Source organism: Rhinopithecus bieti, unplaced genomic scaffold (genome assembly GCF_001698545.2).
Source record: "Rhinopithecus bieti isolate Rb0 unplaced genomic scaffold, ASM169854v2 scaffold_76550, whole genome shotgun sequence".
NCBI classification, from domain to species: domain Eukaryota; kingdom Metazoa; phylum Chordata; class Mammalia; order Primates; family Cercopithecidae; genus Rhinopithecus; species Rhinopithecus bieti.
This window is the reverse complement of record NW_016828762.1, coordinates 445785-468567: the sequence shown is the minus strand read 5'-3', so window position 1 is coordinate 468567 and position 22783 is coordinate 445785. Positions and strand designations below refer to the sequence as shown.

General features: G+C 38.8%; 1 protein-coding gene across 1 annotated transcript in view; it reads right to left on the bottom strand.

Moving 5' to 3' along the window:
* CNTN3 (contactin 3) overlaps nucleotides 1-22783 on the bottom strand; it is a 340350-nt gene that overhangs the window by 19071 nt on the left and 298496 nt on the right. Inside the window, exons 14-20 of the mRNA XM_017864604.1 lie at nucleotides 21224-21341; nucleotides 20196-20354; nucleotides 19947-20096; nucleotides 18434-18504; nucleotides 16570-16804; nucleotides 13708-13823; nucleotides 3949-4135 (exon numbers count right to left, since the gene is read on the bottom strand). Coding sequence (XP_017720093.1) covers nucleotides 3949-4135; nucleotides 13708-13823; nucleotides 16570-16804; nucleotides 18434-18504; nucleotides 19947-20096; nucleotides 20196-20354; nucleotides 21224-21341 — 1036 coding nt within the window. The remainder of the gene's footprint in view (nucleotides 1-3948; nucleotides 4136-13707; nucleotides 13824-16569; nucleotides 16805-18433; nucleotides 18505-19946; nucleotides 20097-20195; nucleotides 20355-21223; nucleotides 21342-22783) is intronic.

Below are 22783 nucleotides of genomic sequence, written 5' to 3'. Positions count from 1 at the left end.
GGTTTTACTCTGTTGCCCACACTGAAGTGCAGTGGCACAATTATGGTTCACTGCAGCTCTGATGGATCTCCTAGGCTCAAACAATCCTCCCACCCCAGCCTCCCGAGTAGCTGGGAGTACAGGCACACACCACTACACCTGGTTAATTTTCTTATATTTTTCTCTGTCTCAGTATAGTGAGACAGTGTTATTCTGTTGCCCAGGCTGGTCTTGAACTCCTGGGCTCAAGCAATCATCCCACCTTGGCCTCCCAAAGTGTTGGGACTACAAGAGTGAGCCCCCGTGCCTGGCCAGAAGTGGTAAATTCTTGATAAATGTAGAAGTAAGATTCTGGATCTAGTGTGGGTATGAGAGAAAATGGCTCGAGGGTGACTCTGAGATTTTTGGCTTGAGAAACTGAAACATTGGAGTGGAATTTAAGGAAATGGGACTATCACAGAAGAGAGAGGATTTAAATGGGTTGGAAGGAGAACCAACAATTCAGTTTTATTAAATTTGAGATCTTATTACATGATTCTGGTGGAAGTTGAGTGTCTGGATCCATTTATACTGAATGTCAGAATTACCACTTGACTTGTTTGATTATACAAAGCAGAATATTCATCCTACAGATTATCTCTTGCAAACTCTGAACATAAAATTCTCAATGTTTCTTTTTAGAAACTAATGCAACTTATCATTTTTAAGCCATCTGCAAATTTTCTTCATCAGTCCCTTAAGATGAAAGATGCTATTACGAGTTTGCTCTCTTTCAGTGGTAAGTGATAGAAACCCATCTTAGATTACTTAAAGAGGCTAATTAGTGTTTATAACTTAAAAATGCTTTTAAAAAACACAAGTATTTGGATATCAAAAAATTAAGTGTTTAATGGAAGCTACAGTACTTGAGAATCCTTGTGTTATTTTACATTAATCAGAAATATCATCTAAAAACTGTACTGATTTAAAGCCTTGCATACAAAATTCCATAATGATGAGTACATGAAACTTGCATATTTTAAGTGAGATGGTAAAGAACTGCAGCATGTCTTGAATTCGCAATGTGCAGTCAAGAGGAAGTACATTTGATTAATAATAGTACTTGAGGTTTGGCTTGCTTCTTTAGGTTTCATTCATCCATTCAACATTTAATATGCTGCTCCCATGTGCTGGGTTTGTGCTGGGCACTGTGGCTGGGTAAATAAGACACAGAAGGACTCTTTCCCTGTAAAGTTTAGAATCCATAGAGGAAGAGCGATAGCAAGCAGGTAATCAAAAACGTTATTTTTGCTCTTTATGCCAAGGCAGACGAGTAATTCTCTTCATAGTGATAATCACAAGAGCCTTATCAAAATTTTAAATAGGATTTGCACTTCAACCATGTCAAAGCTTAGGAAGACTATTTAGAGCTACCAGTAACAATACTATTAATGGCTCTAAGAGATTGTTTTACTTGCAATTTTGGTACATATTTAAAAATTATTAACATAAAATGTAAAAATTAACATATGTTCTTTATATGCCATTTTAAGGTGATTGGGGATTTTAATGATCTATGTGAAGTTCCCACCCAACGTAGGAAATTGTCCTTAATAACATCTACAGATCAACCTAAAGACTCCAGTTGAATTGTGGTAATAGCAGAGCATTGTTTTTGAGAGATTTCATTCAGTTGCTGGAATTCCCATCAAACTAAAGCTCCATGAGCAAAGAAGCCATGACAACCTGTGATCATCTTACCCATATCTTAAGCACAGAGCAAAATCACAATAGATAAAGGTATTAAATGAGTGATGAAATTCTAACAATATGGCTGAAAGAGAGGATACCATAGTGGTTAAGACTGGATTTGGATGCCCATCCTGTTACTTACTCTGCAATCTCAGTACAGTTATATAACCTCCATATGCCTCAGCTTCCTCCTCTCTAAAGTAAGCATACTAATACCTGCAAGTCATGATACTGCTGTGGGAATTAAGAATCAATACATGAAAATTACTTAGAACCATCACTGGAAATTGCTCAATAAGTTTCAACCATAATTATCAGCATCACTGTTATGTGCAAATTTCTACTTTGGATTGGGCATTTATATGCCATCTCTAAATTATAAAGGGATTTTGCTTCTTTTAAAAATTTTCATTCATTCATTGTACATTATCACGACATTTCTATTGATTTCTAATCAGTCTCTTCCTTCTGTCTTACTAATCCACTAAGTTCTTCACTGATTCCACCATGATGTTACACTGTCTTTTACAATCATAATTTCCTAGCAAGTAATCACATCAATTATTAAGTCAGAGAAAAGAGCCAGATAAACTTGTTTGCATATATTTTTGCAATCAGAATTTTTGATTGATGCTGTATTTGGAATCTATAAATAATGATGTATATTTAGACCATATTAATTCAGTAGGAATTGTTGAGAAAACCAAACATATTTAGTAAAGAGTTGTAAATACAGAATTTTTTGTTTCTGTATTTCCAAACCCATGTGCTCTTTGGTCTAACAGCAACCAAGTGGTATGACAAACAGGTAGATTAGACTTCCTCTAATAATTAGATAAGGATCATGTTAAATTGTTACATTAGTCGGTTGCTTACAAATGGGTCTTGCTATAGAAATTCAAATGGTTTGTTGCTAAACTTGTGCTCTGCAATGGTCATTGTACTACCAATTGTTAGCCACACTCTTTTTTCTATAGCTAATACAAAGAACATAAACATACAAACTTCTCTAATCAAATTTACACTGGTTAATTAACATTTAAAGTAGTAGAATTATGTCTTACATTACTTTAAGTTAGCCTAAAAATGCTAGTCAATCATATTCAATTTTATATTATTGGAGTTCTTTGCAATTTTAGACAAAAAATGTATGTTTTCAAAAAAATTGGAAATGATATATGGAAACAGAAATGCATCAATGAAATTAGCAACCAAGCATAAAAACTGTCTCATTCTTACATAAAGTTAGTTAAGCTAACATTTTTATTCAATTAAGAAATTTGAAAATAAATTAAGAAAACAATTTTCTGCAAGTAAAAGTATGGTATCACTGCCCATAAGTTACCTAATCCCTTCAAACCATACTTCTATCACCTTTAAAATAGAGATAATAATGGCACCTACCTCTTGGGAGTAGTTATGAGGATTAAATGTGGGAATGAGCATAAATTACTTGGGACACAATGTTTTCAATCACTATTAGCTATGATGAGGGCAATGACAACAGTAACTCAAACATTTGCATTGTGAGTAAGTACCAATAAAACAATAAAACACAATGATGAAATGTATACTATGCTATTAGATTAACTGAAATACATGTGGAACATTCCCAAATTGTAAATCACTGACTTTCTTGTAGACTAATATAATTGTAACTCATGATTGTAGCTGGCGAATTTACCTGTGAATACACAGCTAACAAAAACTCAGCTTTGAAGGCAACACTGACAACTCTGGTTAGATTTTTTAGAATCAACACATTCACAGGACCATCATCTTCTGCTGATAACCATTTAATGTACATTGCCATTTTTTGAATGATGTAGAAAAGAAAGGTAAAGAAGGAAAAATCACTCCTGATTCTTCGGCATTAATTTTAACTTATTCATGCTTATCAGAAATCCTCAAACTTTGGGAAACTAAAAATACGTGAATGTAAACCCAACTAAGCTTATCATATTTTCAAAGAAAAGGGGATAGATTTAACCTAACACCCCACATTAAGATTTTTTCAAAAGGTGCATATTCATTTTCACAGGGAGTCTCTACCTAAAAATTTGAGGATATCATGAAGACAAGCGCATGTGTGGCTCTGAGTTTTAAGGTTTTGGAGTTAGGTTTATATAATCTAGTGAGATTAATGACGTGGGGTGTCCATTTCAAATAATATAGAAGGCTATCATTTTTATTGCAAACTGTTTTCCTTACCATTTAAATAAATCAGAATATACTTACGCGTTTTCTTGGTGGTTGCATTAACTGTGGCACTAAATGGCCCGGCGCCGGCGCTGTTGTAAGCCCGGACAGCTGTGTAATAGGCCAGGTTGCTCTTCAGGCCCCGTAGTCTGGCTGATGTCTCATTTCCTGCCACTTTCACTTTACTGGATGATTCCTCCTTTCCACCACCATTCCAGTACCGCACCTGGTGGGCAGAAGACACCAAACATGTGAAGGCATAAACAAATTCTGCCCTTTCCATTAAGTGATTTTCATTAAAATGGGCACTGATTTATTTCCTGATTTATTCAACAAATATTTACTGAAGACCTACTATGTGCTAGGTGCTGCATTAGGCTGTGTGTCACAACAGAGAAAAGGGACTCTAGGAGGAGAAAAATAATGAACAAATAAATATATGAACCAGATAAATTCAAACAGAACAAGTGCTAAGCATGCCGGACTATGAGATTATAAGTGGGAGAATGAAAGGGAAATGTAAGAAGGAGGGAGGCATATATATAAATATGTGTGTGTGTGTGTGTGTATATATGTGTGTGTGTGTATATATATGTGTATATCTATAATTAAAAACAGGAACAAAGTGTGATTAATATTGCCAATTTTCTGTATTACTATGTTCTATAAAATTTTGTTCAAAAATGTTTATATAAGGTCAGATCATTTTTTAAAATGTGGAAAAGTTAAGAAAGAAATACAAAAGATACCCCACTTTCCTTCTCAGTTTGTTTTGGATTTAAATAGTCAAAGTACTACAACTGAAAGAACAGACTAACTTTATGCTGATTTGGATTTGATAGGCACAACTACAGTACAGGGATGGAGAAGAAAAAGCATCCAGGCTGAAGGAACAAAATTTGGAAATGTAATTGTTCAGAAAAGGGTGAATGTAAAGATTGAAAGATTGACAGAACATGAAGGTAGCATCTACAAAAGATAAGCAGAGACAAATACTACAAAGCATACGAGGAACCCTGCGAGCAAGAAAATGTCAGCAGACCCAGCCAGCGGAAGACGAGCTGGAATACGCTGATCTGAAACAAAGTTTAAAATAACTCTGTTTAAAATATCTAGATTTATTAAAGAAGAAACTGAATCTACCATGCAATGACAGAAGATTTAAAAAAAATCAGATTTGAAAAATAACACACGGGGCTCTTAGACCTAAAAAATTACAATTATTTAAAAAATAAAATCAGTGATAGAATTAAGCTGAAGACTTATGGTGGAAAAGGGAATTAATTAACCCAGAACAGAGCCCGTATAAAGAAATAAAAATTACAAAAGCAAAGTTAAAAGACACTGAGGGTACAATGAAAAGTTCTAACTGGAGTTTCAGAAGGAGAGACTGAGGAAAAGCAATAGTCAAAGGGAAAAGGCTGAGAATTTTCCAGAACTGAATAAACGCAGCAATTTTCCTATTGCAAATTCACTCTGAGTTTAGAGTAGGAAAAATAAAAGGCAAATCCACTCCAGGGGAGGGGGGTTGTTAATATTGAATTGTGGTTCTCAATCATTTTTCATTGCTTGACACCTGAGAGATAAAGGCTATCTTCTTGAGCAGTCGTGGGTGACTATGCCTTGGTTTGCCAGTGAGGATGTGCACCTGGGACAGAAATTAACTGCATTTCCTCACCCAGCAGATAGCAGGAGGGAAAGAATGTTAAGGTGGATTCACACACCTGAGGCAGGGGCTTGTCTGTCTTGGTTATCACCATAGCTTTACTGCTCGCAGCAAAGTCTGTACATACTAACCATCAACTGCTGTTGAATTGTTGAATGACCTGAACATAGTTTAAAAATGCCTCCCTCCTTCCTACATCAGAGATTCACCAGGCTATGTATTCAATTCCCAATATTGTATTCATCTATGAAACATCAAAACTCCAATTTCTTGAGGAGGCAATACAATTTTTTGCCTTCAGAATCATAAAACCCTTTCATAAACCAATATATTTTTATTTGGGTAAGTAAACAGAAACACAATTGAGAAATATCAGAATTAAAAATATCTCTATTACTTCCAGTAATTTGTTTTTTCCAAAAAAGAATGTCCCTATTGTGAAGAGTCCTTAATACCACTGCATCAGAGATTTCACTTAATTTAAATTTAAAATTGAAATGCAGCTTATAAAAATAATATATTAAAACGGCATTCTTCAGCCATTAAAGAATAGCTATTGAATCAGAAATACTCTTAATAGACAAAAAGAATTATATACATATTTACAGATTTTCAGAGACAAATATTTTAATTTAGCAGTTAGACCAGACACATTTAAATAAATAGAAAGCAGGTAAAAATGCATTAAAAGTCTTTTAGGAAGACAACTCCAGATCCGTCTTCCACTCTTCTTCACTCTGCTGTCAGCCCCTAGGAGAGCTGACTGGTATGAACTATTGTCCGTCTGGCTCCCTTGCCCTGTGGCTTCTCACTTGGTGTAAGTAATAGGATGCTGGTGATGGGAGGGTGGAAGGAAAGAGAGGCTGGGATATTTATTCCCCCAGCGTTGAGCCACCATTTGGTACGGAATGTCTTTGCCTAATAAAGAATAGAGCACCATTTAGGCAACCTTCACTCACAAAAGGCTACTGCTACTGCTCTCTCCAGTAAAACCAACCCTTTGACCCTCTTCAAAAGTCTGCATTATACACACTTGAATGCATTTTTGCCTGTCATATTTATTTCAGTATGCCTCAATTGTCTGTATCCTATTTTTCCATATGCATTTGACTTGTGCTAGAGTGAATTCTTTGCCCAATTTCAGAGAATTAGACCTAATGCATATGTCTTTTTTTTCTAGTGAGATTCTCATAGTCTCAAAAAAAGTACTCACATATTTGACATATTTTTTCTTTTCTTTCCTTTTTTTTTTTTTGGAGACAGCATCTCACTGTGTTGCCCAGGCGGGAGCACAATGGCACGATCTCAGCTCACCGCAACCTCCACCTCCCGGGTTCAAGCAATTCTCCTGCCTCAGTCTTCTGAGTAGCAGGGATTACAGGTGACCGCCACCATGCCAGACTAATTTGTGTATTTTAGTAGAGACAGGGTCTCATCACGTTGGCCATCCTGGACTCGAATTCCTGACCTAAGGTGATCCACCCTCCTCGGCCTCCCAAAGTCCTGGGATTACAGGTGTGAGCCACCACGCCTGGCCTACATCTTTTTTCATTCTAATTGAAATATTAGGAACATATTCTGTACAGCTGTTTGGAACAGGAGGCCGGAAGAAGGCATCAATGAAGTTTAAGTTTGGCATTCTATTATGGCACATTAATTACGTTCTTCTGCCAAACTTGAAAAAAATATTGATTCCTCCAAAATATACTAATCTGTATCATTTCACAAGTGTAGACTTGTTTTAATCATCTATCAAGGTCATTCTCCCAAATGTGGTTCTTTCATAACAGAGAAGGACTTTAAAGAAACAGACTGTAGATACCGCACTAGAACGTGGGAGCTTTCATTCCTCAGGCACCCAGGATCCATGAACTTAAAGGCTTCTGCCTCTCTTCATCATGTCTGTATCTCTTGTTCCTACCCAAAAGGGCACCAGAAAAGATCTGAGCCTGAGTGTAACGGCTTAGCTGATGAAATAAATTGGAGCCCAGGGAAATGAGCTTCTCAACTACTGCTTGGTCAAATCAGAAAGAAAATTAGTCTAGATGCTAATGATGATGTGTGCTCAGCATGCCACATGGCACATGATCAACCCTCACTGAGATGAGAGAAAGGCAGGAGCTATTAACAATTTTAAAGCCAAACTGGGGAAACTGCAACCCAGAAAGTTAGCCACACGACTGATAATTAAATACTCTGCCAAGTCCTTCCCCCACCCAAGGTTAATTTTTAAATCATTACTGAAACGAAGAAAAGACATATTTTTATCTTGGTATAATTACATAAATTATTTTGTAAGATTTTCCCAATTAGTACTTCTTTCAGCTTGTTTCCTTTTTCTTTATACTTACCAAGCATTTGGGAAAGAAATGTTTAATCATTGTTTCCTTTCAATACTGTATTCATGCTACATTTGGACATTCTATTTGCTACTCTTTACAAACAGGCAAGCGGCAATGCATTTCAACCTGTAATTAATTTCAAGAAAGTCCCATTTTCCCATAGCTCTTCTCATCTTTCTGTGTTCCACTTTGACGGCAATATCAGCATGCATTAGAAATGGTGGCCACTGGGTCCCACACTGGGATTGTGCTACATTACTATATATTACTTCACTGTTTTTTTTTTTTTTTTTTTTCTTCAGTACAATGTCATCCCAAAGCCCAATATTCAAAACAGAGAAAAGTGAAAGCCCTGAGTCTCTTTGGGCCATTTTGACAATAGCTGCTTTATCTCATTTAATTTGCAAACAATGCTGTGAGTTATTATTATCTCTATTTTAACTGAGCCTTGGAGAGCTCAAACAACTTGCTCAAGGACATACAGCAACAGGGTAGCAGAGCCCAAACTGCAGTTATTCAATCAACATATATTTTTTGCATGCCTCCTGTATGTCAGATACTACTCCAGGCACTTGGGGATAGATCAACGAAGAAAAAGGCTGAGTTAACGTCTCCCTTGCAGAGTTTATATTCAACCTAGCAGATCTGAACACAGGTTTGTCTAATTCTAAAATGGTGTGGACTTAACTAGACACTGTGATGGTTCTATGAGGATTTTTACATTTTCTGTCTTTCAGTGAAACTCTCTTTCTTGGTGTGACCAATAATGGTGTAATTCTACTTTCTTATAAAATATCCTTATCTGGATGACTTATTGACCTAAATTTATATACAGTTACGTGTTACAATGACAGGGATATGTTCTGAGAAATGTATTATTGGATGGTTGTTGCATTGTGTGAACATCGTAGAGTGCAATTAGGCAAACCTGCATGGTATAACCCACTACACACCTATGTTAGATGGTGTAGCATAGTGCTCCTGGGCTATAAACCTGTACAGCATGTTGCTGTAGTGAATACTGTAGGCAATGTAACACAATGGTACATTTTTATATATTCCAGCATACATAAACATAGGAAAGGTAAAGTAAAATGGTGGTATTATAATCTTAGGGGACCACTGTTGTATATGTGGTCTGTCCTAAACTGAAATATCATGATGCAGTGCATGACTATATTAAACAATCAACATCTACCTGCCCCTAAGCTGTTCAACAACCACCAGTGACTGCTAGCACTCTGTTCTGCTTGAAATCCCACAAGCCATTCATGTATATTCTTCCATTTATTTTTCTTAACTATTTTACAAGTTACAACCAGGTCAAGAATTATGATCCTGTCATGATTTCCATAAAGGACAACACTGTTCACGGTGAGTGTGCATGTCAGTCTCCCATCTGAGGAGTGCCATGTGTTCATTTATTTTCTTTTTTGTTTGTTTGTTTTTTGAGATGGAGTCTTGCTCTGTCGCCCAGGCTGGAGTGCAGTGGCACGATCTTGGCTCACTGCAAGCTCTGCCTCCCGGGTTCACGCCATTCTCCTGCCTCAGCCTCCCGAGTAGCTGGGACTACAGGCACCCGCCACCACGCCCGGCTAATTTTTTGTATTTTTATTTATTTATTTATTTAATTTTTAAAATATTTTAAGTGCTAGCATACATGTGCACAAGTGCAGGTTTGCTACTTATGTATACATGTGCCATGTTGGTGTGCTGCACCCATTAACTCATCTTTTACATTAGGTATATCTCCTAATGCTATCTTTCCCCTCTTCCCCCACCCCACGACAGGCCCCAATGTGTGATGTTCCCCGCCCTGTGTTTCCAAGTGATCTCATTGTTCAATTCCCACCTATGAGTGAGAACATACAGTGTTTGGTTTTCTGTCCTTGTGATAGTTTGCTCAGAATGATGGTTTCCAGCTTCATCCATGCCCTACAAAGGACATGAACTCATCCTTTTTTTATGGCTGCACAGTATTCCATGGTTTATATGTGCCACATTTTCTTAATCCAGTCTATCATTGATGGACATTTGGGTTGGTTACAAGTCTTTGCTATTGTGAATAGTGCCCCAATAAACATACGTGTGCATGTGTCTTTACAGCAGCATGATTTATAATCCTTTGGGTATATACCCAGTAATGGGATGGCTGGGTCAAATGGTATTTCTAGTTCTAGATTCTTGAGGAATCACCACACTGTCTTCCACAATGATTGAACTAGTTTACAGTCCCACCAACAGTGTAAAAGTGTTCCAGTAGAGACGGGGTTTCACCATGTTAGCCAGGATGGTCTTGATCTCCTGACCTTGTGAGCCGCTCACCTTGGCCCCCAAAGTGCTGGGATTACAGGCGTGAGCCACCGCGCCTGGCTGTGTTATTTTCTTTAAATAAATTTGATCAAACATTGAATCCCATATCCTGCTCAGCTAATGGGAGATTCAGCCATAGTCACTCCTGGGCCTCTCTTCCCAAAGCCCCCAAGATCACTTATTTTTGTGTTTGATTTGAGCCCGTTACTTTTAGCAGCTGGGGGCCATGTTTGGTGAGTGAGTAATCACTGCTAAGTGTAGGAAACACAGTTGTTCAATCTTGCTATCAACCTGGGCACTGCCTTAGAAAGATGTAGGCCCCAGGAGGCTTTGTAAGCTTCAGACATTTATTTCTGCCAATGCCATTGGAAATTTCTCTTCTATGTTTTCCTCAGTTGCAGTTTCTCTCCTATGACCCTCCAAGAAACATGGAACAATCTCCCTAATGGCCTGAACTTTTGAAACAAAGTTAGGAAGGGAAGTGTCTTGCAGGCACCTCCTTTTGATAGCTTTTGGCATAATCCTTTGAGTTAAGGGAGCTTACTGTCAATTATTTGCTACATAATATTTACTAGGGAGAAATAGATACATTAATATCTCAAAAATTCTTCTGAGGAATGTCTCACACCTACTGACTGTTTATTATATGAGCCAGGAATTGGTCAGGTGCAGTGGCTCATGTCTGTAATCCCAGCACTTTGGGAGGCCAAGGCAGGCGGATCACCCGAGGTCAAGAGTTAGAGACTAGCCTGACCAACATGGAGAAACCCCATCTCTGCTAAAAAATACAAAAATCAGCTGGGTGTGGTGGTGCGCACCTGTAATCCCAGCTACTTGAGAGGCTGAGGCATAAGAATCACTTGAACCCAGGAGGTGGAGGTTGTGGTGAGCTGAGATCACGCCACTGCACTCCAGCCCGGGCAACAAGAGTGAAACTCCATCTCAAAAATAGATAGATAGATAAAGAAATAAAGAGCCAGAAATGATGAGAACCTCATTACACACCTAATCTTATCCAATCCTGCCAATATCCTAATGAATTAGGCCTCTTACTGTCCCCATTCTACAGGTGAGGAAAATGAGGCTCACAGAGTTTATGTAATTTTCCCAACACAGCTGGCAAGTGGTAGAATTGGGATTTGCTATGGACTGGCCTCAGAGTCACACTCCCTTACAGCTGTGCTCCTTCCATCCCATATACCTTTACCTCCATTGCCAATGTCACTGCCAGTTCTCTAACCACAAGGGAGCTACTGTTGGCTCCCCATCATCTTTCATTGCTTACATCCATTGTCATGGAATTAAAGAAATCTTCCATCCAGCTATTCCTGGCTTCCTTTAAGATGCGCATTAAGTTGTTCTCCTGTATTTATGTGGTGTTTTACTTCTTCATACTCTCTCTTCCTTAAGTCTGGACTATTCTGTCTCTGATCAGGCTTCTCTGTGTCAAGACCAGTGTTTATTACGTTTAAGTGTGCAGGAAGATGTTTCTTTACAGATAGTTACTAAAAATATACACTAACAAGACCTAGTCCTAAACGTTTGGATTGAGTGGGTCCTGGGAGAGCTGTGGGAGCTCAATTTTAACAACACCTTCAGGTAATTCTGCTGTAGGGGTTTCACAGTCCATACTTTGAGCATCATTGCTCTATTCCCTATCCTTTCTTTTCTTAATTTGTTAATATTAATTCAAGTCAATGCTTGTTTGGTTGCAAGGAACAGAAACTCTGTCAAGGCAGTTCAAATATAAAGAAAATCCATTAAAAAGAAGGGCAAGGTAAAATTATGGAAAAGAATAAAGCCAAGTCATTTGAGAACTGAATGACTGTCAAAGAGCTATTTTATTCTGGCTGCCCCCACTTTTTTTGAGATAGAATCTCAGTCCGTCATCCAGGCTACAGTGCAGTGGCAGGATGACGGCTCACTGAAGCCTCGACCTCCTGGGCTCAAGCAATTCTCCCATCTTAGCCTCCCAAGTAGCTAGGACTACAGGCATGTGTCACCATGTCTGGTTAATTTTTGTATATGTTATTGAGATGGGGTCTCACTAAGTTGTCCAGGATGGTCTTGAAATCCTAGGCTCAAGCAGTCCTTCTACATTTGCCTCCCAAAGTATTGGGATTACAGGTGCAAGCCACCACACCTGGCTTATTCTGCCCTCTTGCACGTTCCATGAGCCCCTCTCTCCTCCATTCTTTAGGGTTGCATGGGAGTGTATTTCATCTCTGCAGATTAGCTTTGTCCTGCCTGTCCATGGCCTTAGTTTGAGAAGTCTGAACTGAGCCCCAAATTTGACACACTACTGCATTACACTCACTAACTATAATCTCTATATTGCTTATTTAAATATCTCAAACAAGAATCTGACTTGCTAGGCTTCACAGTCCACAGAGCATTTACATTTGATCAAGAGACCACCCTGGAGCTCTCATTTGAAGGTGTGTTGGCAAGTGGAGGGGTACGTGGCCCTGTCATGCAAACCTGCCCATGTAAGCCTGCCACTGAATCAGGAGTTACACACTTCCTCAGGGAAGCTTGGAGGGAAGCTTCATAAGAAGACAGCTGTGGGTGGGATGAAATCACAACTATGAATCCCACAGTGTCATTGTTGGCTAAATCTTCTTTGCATTTTATTTATCTTGCCAGTTATCGGCTCTACTGCTCCCAGTTTCCTCTAACTGCTCACTACTAAATAGGGGACCCAGTTCAAATGGTTTCTTAGCCTTTAAAGCCACCTGTGACCTGGTCCTCCCGTGCCTATCTGAAGTCACCTTTTCAAACAGGAACCTTTGGCAGGTGCTTTTCCATCATGCCATGCCTAATCCAGAATGTTTTCCACTCCTTCCACCTTTATTTACTTTCCCTTGAAAGTCCTGTTAAGCCTTACCACCCTTATAAAGACTTTCAGTATGTCCCATCCTTCTTGACAACGCAAACATTTCCTGTTTGAGTGACCTAGTCAGACCTTCATTATAGTTGGTCTTACATTATCCTCTCTTTCAGATGTTTCATCCTATTTCACTAAACAGAGAGGTATTTGAAGGCTCAAAGTATCTTACAGACAGGTGGCTTCTCTAGAGCCTATAAAAGAACCCCACAATGTAACAAAGCCACCAAGAAAGTAAGACAAAGAGCTGGAGGACAGTGACTTCCTGTTGACGAAAGTACTCTATGAACTTAATACTGCAGTTCAATCTCACCCTTATTTTTTAGCAAATCCATCTAAAATATTTGGCCCACGTGATGCATGATTTCCTTTCATATTCTTTTTTCGTTCCTTTTCTACTCCAACTAATGTTATTTTCATTCAACTGGTTAAATTCAGTATACATTGAACATCAGATGAAACAATGTGTTGATAAAAAAATTTCAGCCAAAGATAGACTTCAAATAAGAGGTCATTGTTAAGGATTTCAAATGTAAGGAGACAAAGTAGCATGTAACACACATACACGAATTAATCAGAAAAGAAATTACCTCATAGCCCAGTAAATGTCCATTGCTCAACTTCCAAGGAATGGTATTCCATGAAACCTCAATTTCTGAGGAAGATAAGCTATTTGCAGAGACTTGAGATGGGGCCACTGTAGGCTCTGTTTGGAAATAGAAATTGAAATATGATGATAATTTTGGCAGTTTGTTTAAAACATATATTAATGTTCTTATTTTTATAAAAGCATTTTAACATACTTGAAAATTCTATGAAATATTCTGGCACCATATGTTGAAAATAGAGACACTGGTCCGTTTCCGTTTCTTAGGAAAAGATGGCATCATAGCCAAAGGCTTTTCCTTGCTAACCAGCTGTGGCAACCTATACTTTCCTCCCTTGCACCTCTTTGTTGGCATCTTCCTTATCTTCCTTTTTTTTTGCCTGTGTTCTCCTCACCTTGTCTTTATTTCCTTCCCTTCATCTCTTTCCTACTGTTTGGGAACTTCTCTGTCTACAAATGCTACTTAGTTTCCATTTTGCCAAATGAAGGTCTAGGTTAAGTAAAGCTCATTTACACAATAAACACTGAGTGAGTACCTTCTCTAGCGAGGCCTACAGAAGGGACAACTGAAATGTGGTGGATGGCATGTTCTTTTGAAGGAGTAGATAGAAAAGGAGGTGGTTTGTTATACAGCAAGAAGACCCCCCTTTGTAAAAAGCACTGTTGAGATTCTATGGAGTTCACAGTGGTTCTCCCCTCTCAGGGCCCAGTTCAGGTGCATTTCTCTTGTCAAATGATCCTGCTTCTTAGACAAGGTGGCTTGATGCTGAGATGAATTCCTGGTCTAAGGTGGGGCCTCTTAGATTTTCTCTCTTGAGAATTTGAAACTTGGTTTGGAGAGTCGAGGAATACTTGGAGCCCACCGATTCAGTGCAGGTGCTCTAGAGGAGCAGACCATTTTCTGAGGTTTCAGGGCTTCTCCGATTAAAGTTATTTGTAAGGTTTGCTACATAACTCTCCCTTGGATTCACAGAGACACCCCAGTAGATTTCACAGAAATCTTCTGCTTCTTCCTTAGGTAAGCCCAATTCATTTCTCAAGTTTGAACAAAAAGACTTTTAGCTGACTCTTCAGTGGGAGCAAAAATGGTAACAGGGGAAGGAAAATGAGGGAGGCAACAGTGGGTAGGAGGCAACAATGGGTAAGAAGCTGTGGCTGTCCCTCTTTTCCAGTTGCCAGCACCTAGGTCCTGGATGCACAGGTAAACAGCGTCCAAAAACTCCCTGGATAATTGCCATCACGCCCCAGACCTCTCACTTGCCCTTGCAATCCCTGGCAACTTTTAGAAATGAGGTCTGGCTATGAATTTAAGACTCTTCTGCAAAGACTTTTATTATCCTTAAAAAAAAAAAAAATCCCTCTCAGAACTCAACGGAAAGTGAGAAGGCAAGAATAGGGGCAGGGATCCAAAGAAAAATCAACTCTACTTACTATTCTTAGGAATGACAACTGCGGACCACTTTTTGCAACTTACTGTCAGGTCTGGAGGGTAGGGGAGACACTGATATATTTTGTGAGCTCAGAATGGTTAAGGGCAAAGGCCCCTGGTTAAAATACTGGCTGTACCACTTACTATTAGGAATTTTGGCAAATTTATTACTCTCTTTTACAAGGCTTCCATTTTCTCATTTGTAAATGGGAAATAATAGTGCCTATATTTCTTATCTGAAATATCAAATTAGGTAATGTCTGGCAGGTAGTAAAACTTGAATACATGTTAGTTTCTGCCATTTATTATTTTTGTTTTTTGTAGAACTATAAAAAACTACACCAGTTGTTGCTGATCTATGAAATGGCAATTTTGTATAATTCTTTTACCTTGATTATTTTCTAAAGCGGTCATGAGACAAAATTTAGATGTCTCAGTATCTGAGACAGGTATAAAAGAAAGACAAAGAAATGGAATGGTCCAGAGTGAAGTATGTCTGTATCTCCACCAGCAGGTTCATATCCCTCAAACCTGCACATTGCATATCTGTTGAATGAGATACAGCTGCTCCTGACTCTTCATCCAGTAACATCCTTTTCTCAGGCCATGGAAACCACTGGACAACTTAGGACTAGGATAGCTCCAAGGGGTATATTTTTATTACCCCAAGGTAAGGCTGTGATTTTCCTTGCTTCACAAACTGGAACATAGGAAGTGTTCCTCAAAACAGATTTTTAAATTGATGGTTATGATCTGAGACAGGTCTCAATCAATTTTGGAATTTATTGTCCCAAGGTGTTAAGGCCATGCCCAGAAGAAAAAAAAAAAAAAAAAGAAAAAACAAAAAAACACGGGTTCACAGAAACAGTCTGTGGTCTGTGTCCATTTCCAAAGATTGAATTTGAGGGCTTTAATATTTAGAGTGGGCTGGAGTGCAAAGAGGAAGGGTATGGTAATCTGCATGTTGCAAGGGAAAAGGAGCAGATAGGAGGCTAATCAATTAGGTCTCCTGCTCAGTAAATCAGTACTTTACATAAGGCAAGGTGAACATAGAGTAGCTACCTGTAGAGAGATTTAACCTTTTATCTGTAGCTATCTGGTTAGGAATAAAAGGAAAGGCATTTTCTTGCATGACTCAGCATTCAGCTTAATTTTTTCCTTTTGGCCTAGTGAATTGGGGTCCTGAGGTTTTATTTTCCTTTCACAGTTACGTCCTCTAACTATCCATTAAGTCTTATACTTCAAGTCATTTATGATTGATTGATATTTATCACTTGCACTGGGAATCTAACTACTACTTGGATCATTGTTCTTTGGAATAAATATATTTGAAGGCAAAACGAGACTCCATATCCATTTTTGGAGCACAAATAATTGTCACTAGGCAGAGCTGAAACACAGTCATGTTTTCCATACCTTCTTCTGCAGAGAACACTGTTGTCACTGGGCTAAATGGTCCTTCACCTTTGTTATTATAAACACCCACTTTAACTTCATATGGTGAATATGGCACGATGCTTTCATTCCTAAAGACATATCTTGGGGTGTCAGGGGATGTCACCACTGTCTGGATCCAGGTGGTAACCCCAAGAGGGCGGAAAGCAACAACATACCCAAAACCTTCACCATTCTGTAGTTCCTCAGGGACTGGCTATAAAGGAAAGACACACTGAATCACCCTTACACATAAGGGCAAGGCAAAAATGAATGGAGCTGTGATCCACAGGCATTTGTAGAAGTCATCAAATCATCATCTACATTGTATTAAGCAGTTGGATGAATAAAGGAGTAAAACATCAGCAGGAGAGTCATGCCAGCTGCTTTGAAACAGACATATGCCACCATTTCATAGCCATCCAGATAATGCACTGGAATTTTCTGTGATTATTCAGACAGCTGATCATCTTACGGTTCAAATCTGAGTTTCTAACAGTAAGATACACTTTCAGTTGAAAATATCCGATCTCTTAAGTCAAATAAAAATTATCTAATTCTTAACGTTGACTTTATGAGAAGAAACATCGAACTAGTGATTAAGCACAATGAAGTAAAACTGAAAAAAATAAAATAAAAAGGGGCCCGGTCCAGTGGCTCACGCCTGTAACCCCAGCACTTTGGAAGGCCGAGGCGAGCGGCCATCACCAGGTCAGGAGTTTGAGACTAGCCTGTCCAATATGGCGAAACCCTGTCTCCACCGAGAATACAAAAGTTAGCCGGGCGTGGTGGCATGCGCCTGTAGTCCCAGCTACTCGGGAAGCTGAGGCAGGAGAATTGCTTGAATCTGTGAGGCGGAGGTTGCAGTGAGCCGATACCACGCCACTGACTTTAGCCTGGGCGACAGAGAGAGGCTCCATCAGGAAAAAAAAAAAAAAAAGGAAGTAAATACTAATTTATAAATTAATGAATTACAAGGCAGGTGGATCACTTGAGGTTAGGAGTTTGAGATCAGCCTGGGCAACATAGCAAAACCCCGTCTCTACTAAAAATACAAAAATTACCTGGGCATGGTGGCATGTGCCTGTAATTCTAGCTATTTGGGAGGTTGAGGTGGGAGAATCTCTTGAACCCAGGAGGTGGAGGTTGCAGTGAGCTGAGATCATGCCACTGCACTCCAGACTGGGCAACAGAGCAAGACTGTCTCAAAAAAAAAAAAAGGAAAAAAAAATTAACGAAAAACTCAAAGCTATATTTGAGTCATGCCAAAAATTTTATTGACACATCATCAACATCTTCAAAAAATGCAGGTAATTCTAGTACTTTTTGACTTAAAACCTGTTAATTAACCTCTTTCCTACTGATGATGTAAACCAAGGGCTGAGAGAATGGCCAGGAAAGAAACAAACTCAAGCACCTGTTGGAATAGATGCCTTCACCAGTGGGGGCTGTAAGGCTGTTTGGAAAGTCATAAGGGGAGCTTGAGGGGCAACAGCCACAACATAACTCGTCCCTACATCTACCAACCAGGTGACCCTGGGCAAATTATTTCTTATCTCTGAGCCTGTGTATTTTCATCTGTAGATTGATGCAAGGATGACATGAGGAAAATATATGCTAAATGCTGGGAACAGTGGGTGGCTCAGAGAAAGCATAAAAAATATTAGCTACTATGGCTACAACCACCACCAGGAGCCCCACTACCACTAACCCCACCACCACCACTATATTACCACCAGCAGCAGCAGCACCCACCAACCACACCCCCAGCACCACCACCTGGGAAGCCATAAAGATCATGGGAATAGCAACACCCTGATAATGAAGATGCTGCCCAAACACTTACATCCCAGGTTATCACAAGTTCAGACCGGCTTCCGCCTCCTCCATTGACTTCAGAAGGAGGCACTTCTGGAACTGTACAGGTCAGAGAAACAGAGATGAAATGGTACTTGCATTAAGTAATATTTATCTAAAAGACAATGCAATTTTTACAAATATTTAAAATAATTTAATCATTGGCACATTATTCATACACATGGATGTTTGTGTACATATATACATTTATATATTTTTATGAGATCATCAAACAACATATTTACATGAAATCATAAAAAAATTCAAAATCTCTCAAACAAACATGACCAAGTTGGAAGATACTTTGCTAGTATGAGAGTTAATAAAACAAGAAAAAGTGATTCACCAGAGATGATGGGAAATCAATCCAGCATGAATGTTTAGCTTGTGACTATTTCAAGTAGAATATAATTCTGAGAACAACATTGGCTATATGTAAGGATGACCCAAACTCAAACCCTTGAATCTTGTTTTGAGGTATTATTTATAAACTTCACAGGGGTATCAGATTCTTACACTGAGAACTTTAGGCTTAGTGAACCCCAGGACAAAACTAGAATATACGTCCCATGAAAGTGGGTCTTTGGTATGGTCACAGCTGTACATGCAGTATCTAGAAAGTGCTGAGCACACAGAGGATGCTCCCTAAAATATGTGTTGTGTGAACAAATGACCAGAACACCAGGGCAAGCACAGTTCCTCTGTTTCTCATATTTCCCAGCATAAACATTATGTGCATTGTTCTGAGTAAAATAGCATCATGAAAATTATTGAAACATATTTGATGACTTCTGTCTTAGCTGAGTTCCTAAAGTGATCTACCAGCTCTATTTCAAACTTCATTTTAGTTAATATTAAGTAACATTACAGATTCTGAAAAGGCAAGTCTTTAGGTCTCAGTTGTCCCTATAATGTGATGCTATGTACACTTTCTAGTTTGAGTTTTAATGCTGGGATATTTTTAGAATAATAAAAGCAGTCTTATGGTCTATGTGAATAGTTGTCTCACATGGAAATTCCTATCAATGATTCTTTCTTAATTCAACACTTGAAGTGACAAAACATACCTATTCATCAATTGCTTAAGCTCCTTCACTGAGCTTGGTGGCAAATGAGATTTCCTAGCAGCAGAACTCACAAATGTCATTATCCTACCAATTTGTCAATGCTTGTTATAAATGAAAACAGCACTTCCCTTGTTAACAGGGTAACTATGTCAGATAGTAATTATAACCTTAAGTGACAAAAACGTATTCACTCAACATGCACTAATGATCGTTTACAATGGACTGAACTCTTGGAAATGTCACACTACATCAGAATCACTTACATGTGTTTCTTTTGACAAATGCCATATGGCCAGTTCTGCCATTAGAAAGGTCAGATAATTGCAGCAATGGATTATTGAGGCCGACCCCCTGCTGGCCTGGAGTTCAGGGCCAGGAGAAATGGAAGTACACAGAAATCTATTAACCCATTACTCAGAAAACAAAAACACTAACCTGCCTCTTCAGTTCTTACTTTTTCTGAGGGTAAACTGGGTTCTCCACCTCCAATTTTATTACTGGCTACAACCCGAAATTCATATTCCACCCATGGGTTTAACTCAACTACAGTGGCTGTGTGTGTTTTCCCATCGATGACCTCAGGCACTACAAAGGAATATTGGAGAGGTAAGAGTCTTCATGCTTCAGCATTGACTTGAAATCCATTTGTATGTGTGCAGATGACCTCTGCCTCTCCCCCTTTACCTGTTGTGACAGTTTGCCAACCCACGGAGAAAGGTGTCCGAGCCTGGATGGAATACGATATAACTGGGCTATGGTTGTCTTTACCTTCTTTCCAAGAGAGTTGGGCTGTTGCATCTGTAATTTCATCTACTTTCACATTTTCTGGTGGTCCAGGTGAACCTAAGGAAGGCACAAATGGAAACATTGGGTAGCAATTTACATAAATGTCATCTTCTCCTGTCAAAGAGAAGAGAATGTCACATGACCACTTCAATGTCTCTGACTTTTCCCAATTTCCAAAGCACTTAGGGCAAAGGCCATTTACCTAGTAATATTCCCTCTACCCCCCATTTCTGTTGTTAGATCTTAAATTTAGATGTGAGGCAGTAATTCCCAAACCGTAATACTCTCTGATTGCAGATGATATTCACTTTTAAAAGCCTCTGTTCAGCAGGATTCCTGTACCTTTCCAAATTCAATGTCCTTTACTCCTGGTGTGATGCCTTTCCCTTTAATCCACTGGTGTATCTTTGTAGTTCCCAATCTGATACCTAGATGTGTTTTATTTTATGATGTACTCTGGTCATTTGTCAGCCCAGTAGCAAATCAGTATCCTGGACAGCAGCTCAGGTTGGCAAATTTTCCCAGTCATTCTGAATAATCCTGATACTTTTTTTCTATTTTTAGAAAATTGTCCTACATACAATTATTCCCAAATCCTGATTATTTTGGAAGCAAACACACTGCACAATATTCTCTCTCAAATTAAATACAATCACTGAATTAATGACATGCTCAAAAACACATCAGCTTGGCAGCAGCTGTGGAATGCCAATTACAGTGAGAGCTATTTGAAGGGCAGAGTTGAGATTTTTATTTCTTTGAATTAGCACTCACCCTTATTGTCATATTCTCGGGTCTATGTGGGGGGGGATAAAATCAATATTATAACTTGTATGCTCACATACTATCTCATCATGGTTTTTCCTCCAGTAAGGAATGCTGTTAAGATGTGAAGTTACAAACTCAAGGAGGCATAAATGTTTTACCTCTTACTATGAGGTCAGCAGCAGATGAAACACTGTCCACCCCCGTTTGCACCATACAAACGTATTTCCCACTGTGTTTCAGTTGAATGTTTCTGATCATTAAATCACCAGATGAACTCTGTTGGGAAAACAGGTAATGAATGCACCATTATTAAAAACAAACAAACAAACAAACAAACAAACAAACAAAAACACAAAGTATTTTGAAGTCTTGGCCAAAAACAACAAATTGCAATGAAAACTGTATTTAGGGAGCAAACCAAAGTGGTATAAGAGAGTAGATTGCTGCAATGGAATGTATGGAAATAAAAAGTTGAAAACCATACATGACTGCAGTCAAAGATTTCTGTAGCCAAATAAACAAGAACCTTCCTCCTGGGCTTTATGGTTTCGAAAATAAATAAGGGCAAAGATTACAGTCTCAGAGTCTATTTACTTCCACCAGGGTGACACTTCTTTTTATATCCACAGCTCAGCACCAGCTCAACTCTCTTCTCTAGTCCCAACCCCTTTGCAATTATCTGCCTGAGAAGAAGAGTAACGCATGTGGGTATCTAGTGGGAGATAAATGCAGCACAACAAGGGGATTACCACGGTTGAAACACTTTTCTGAACACATTGGAGCTTAAAAAGCCTAAAGCTGTTTAATTCCTTGGCTGCAGAAGTTAGGGACAGTCAGCATGAAAGCATGAACCCCTCAAGAAGAAGAAATTAAAACATTTTAAACCTTAAAAATAACAGCTAGTGGGGCGCGGTGGTTCAAATCTGTAATCCCAGCATTTTGGAAGGCTAAGGCGGGTAGGTCATTTGAGGTCAGGAGTTCAAGACCAGCCCGGCCAATATGGTGAAACCGCATCTCTACTAAAAATACAAAAATTAGCTGGGTGTGGTGGTGCACCCCTGTAATCCCAGCTATTCAGGAGGCTGAGGCACGAGAATCACTTGAACTTGGGAGGTGGAGGTTGCAGTGAGCTGAGATCGAGATCACATCACTGCACTCCAGCCTGGGTGACAGAGCAAGACTCTGTCTCCCCCTCCAAAAAAATAAAAAATAATAACAGCTGTCCTTAAAGACATTTGCTGGCATTCCCCAAGAGCTAATTAACAGAGCAAATATATTTCTAAAAGCTCAATGTTAAATGGACCTCATTTTAGAGAATGTAAAATTGTGTTAATAAAATGACTAACTGCAAGTCAGTTTCACACATTAGTAAAAATATGACTTGTAATAAAATGATTTCAAAACCAAAGCCCTTGGAAAATGATCATCAGTTCATGTCTGGTAAAGAGAAAGAAGCAATAAGTAGCGTTTATCTTATTAATTAAAAGAAAAGTTTTAGTCTTGAGTTTTGTAGTATATAGAGCAAGATGAATTCTATTATCCTATTTTAGGGAATTTCCTAAAATCTTCTATAGGGTAATTTCTTAAATATTGCTTCCCATCTTTAGGATTCTTAATGGGTTACATATTCTCTGTTAGTTGTACTGTATAGTTTTAGATGAAATTTGTGAGGACTGGAAGAAGACAGATGGGAAATGATTGATGGTTGTAATTAAATG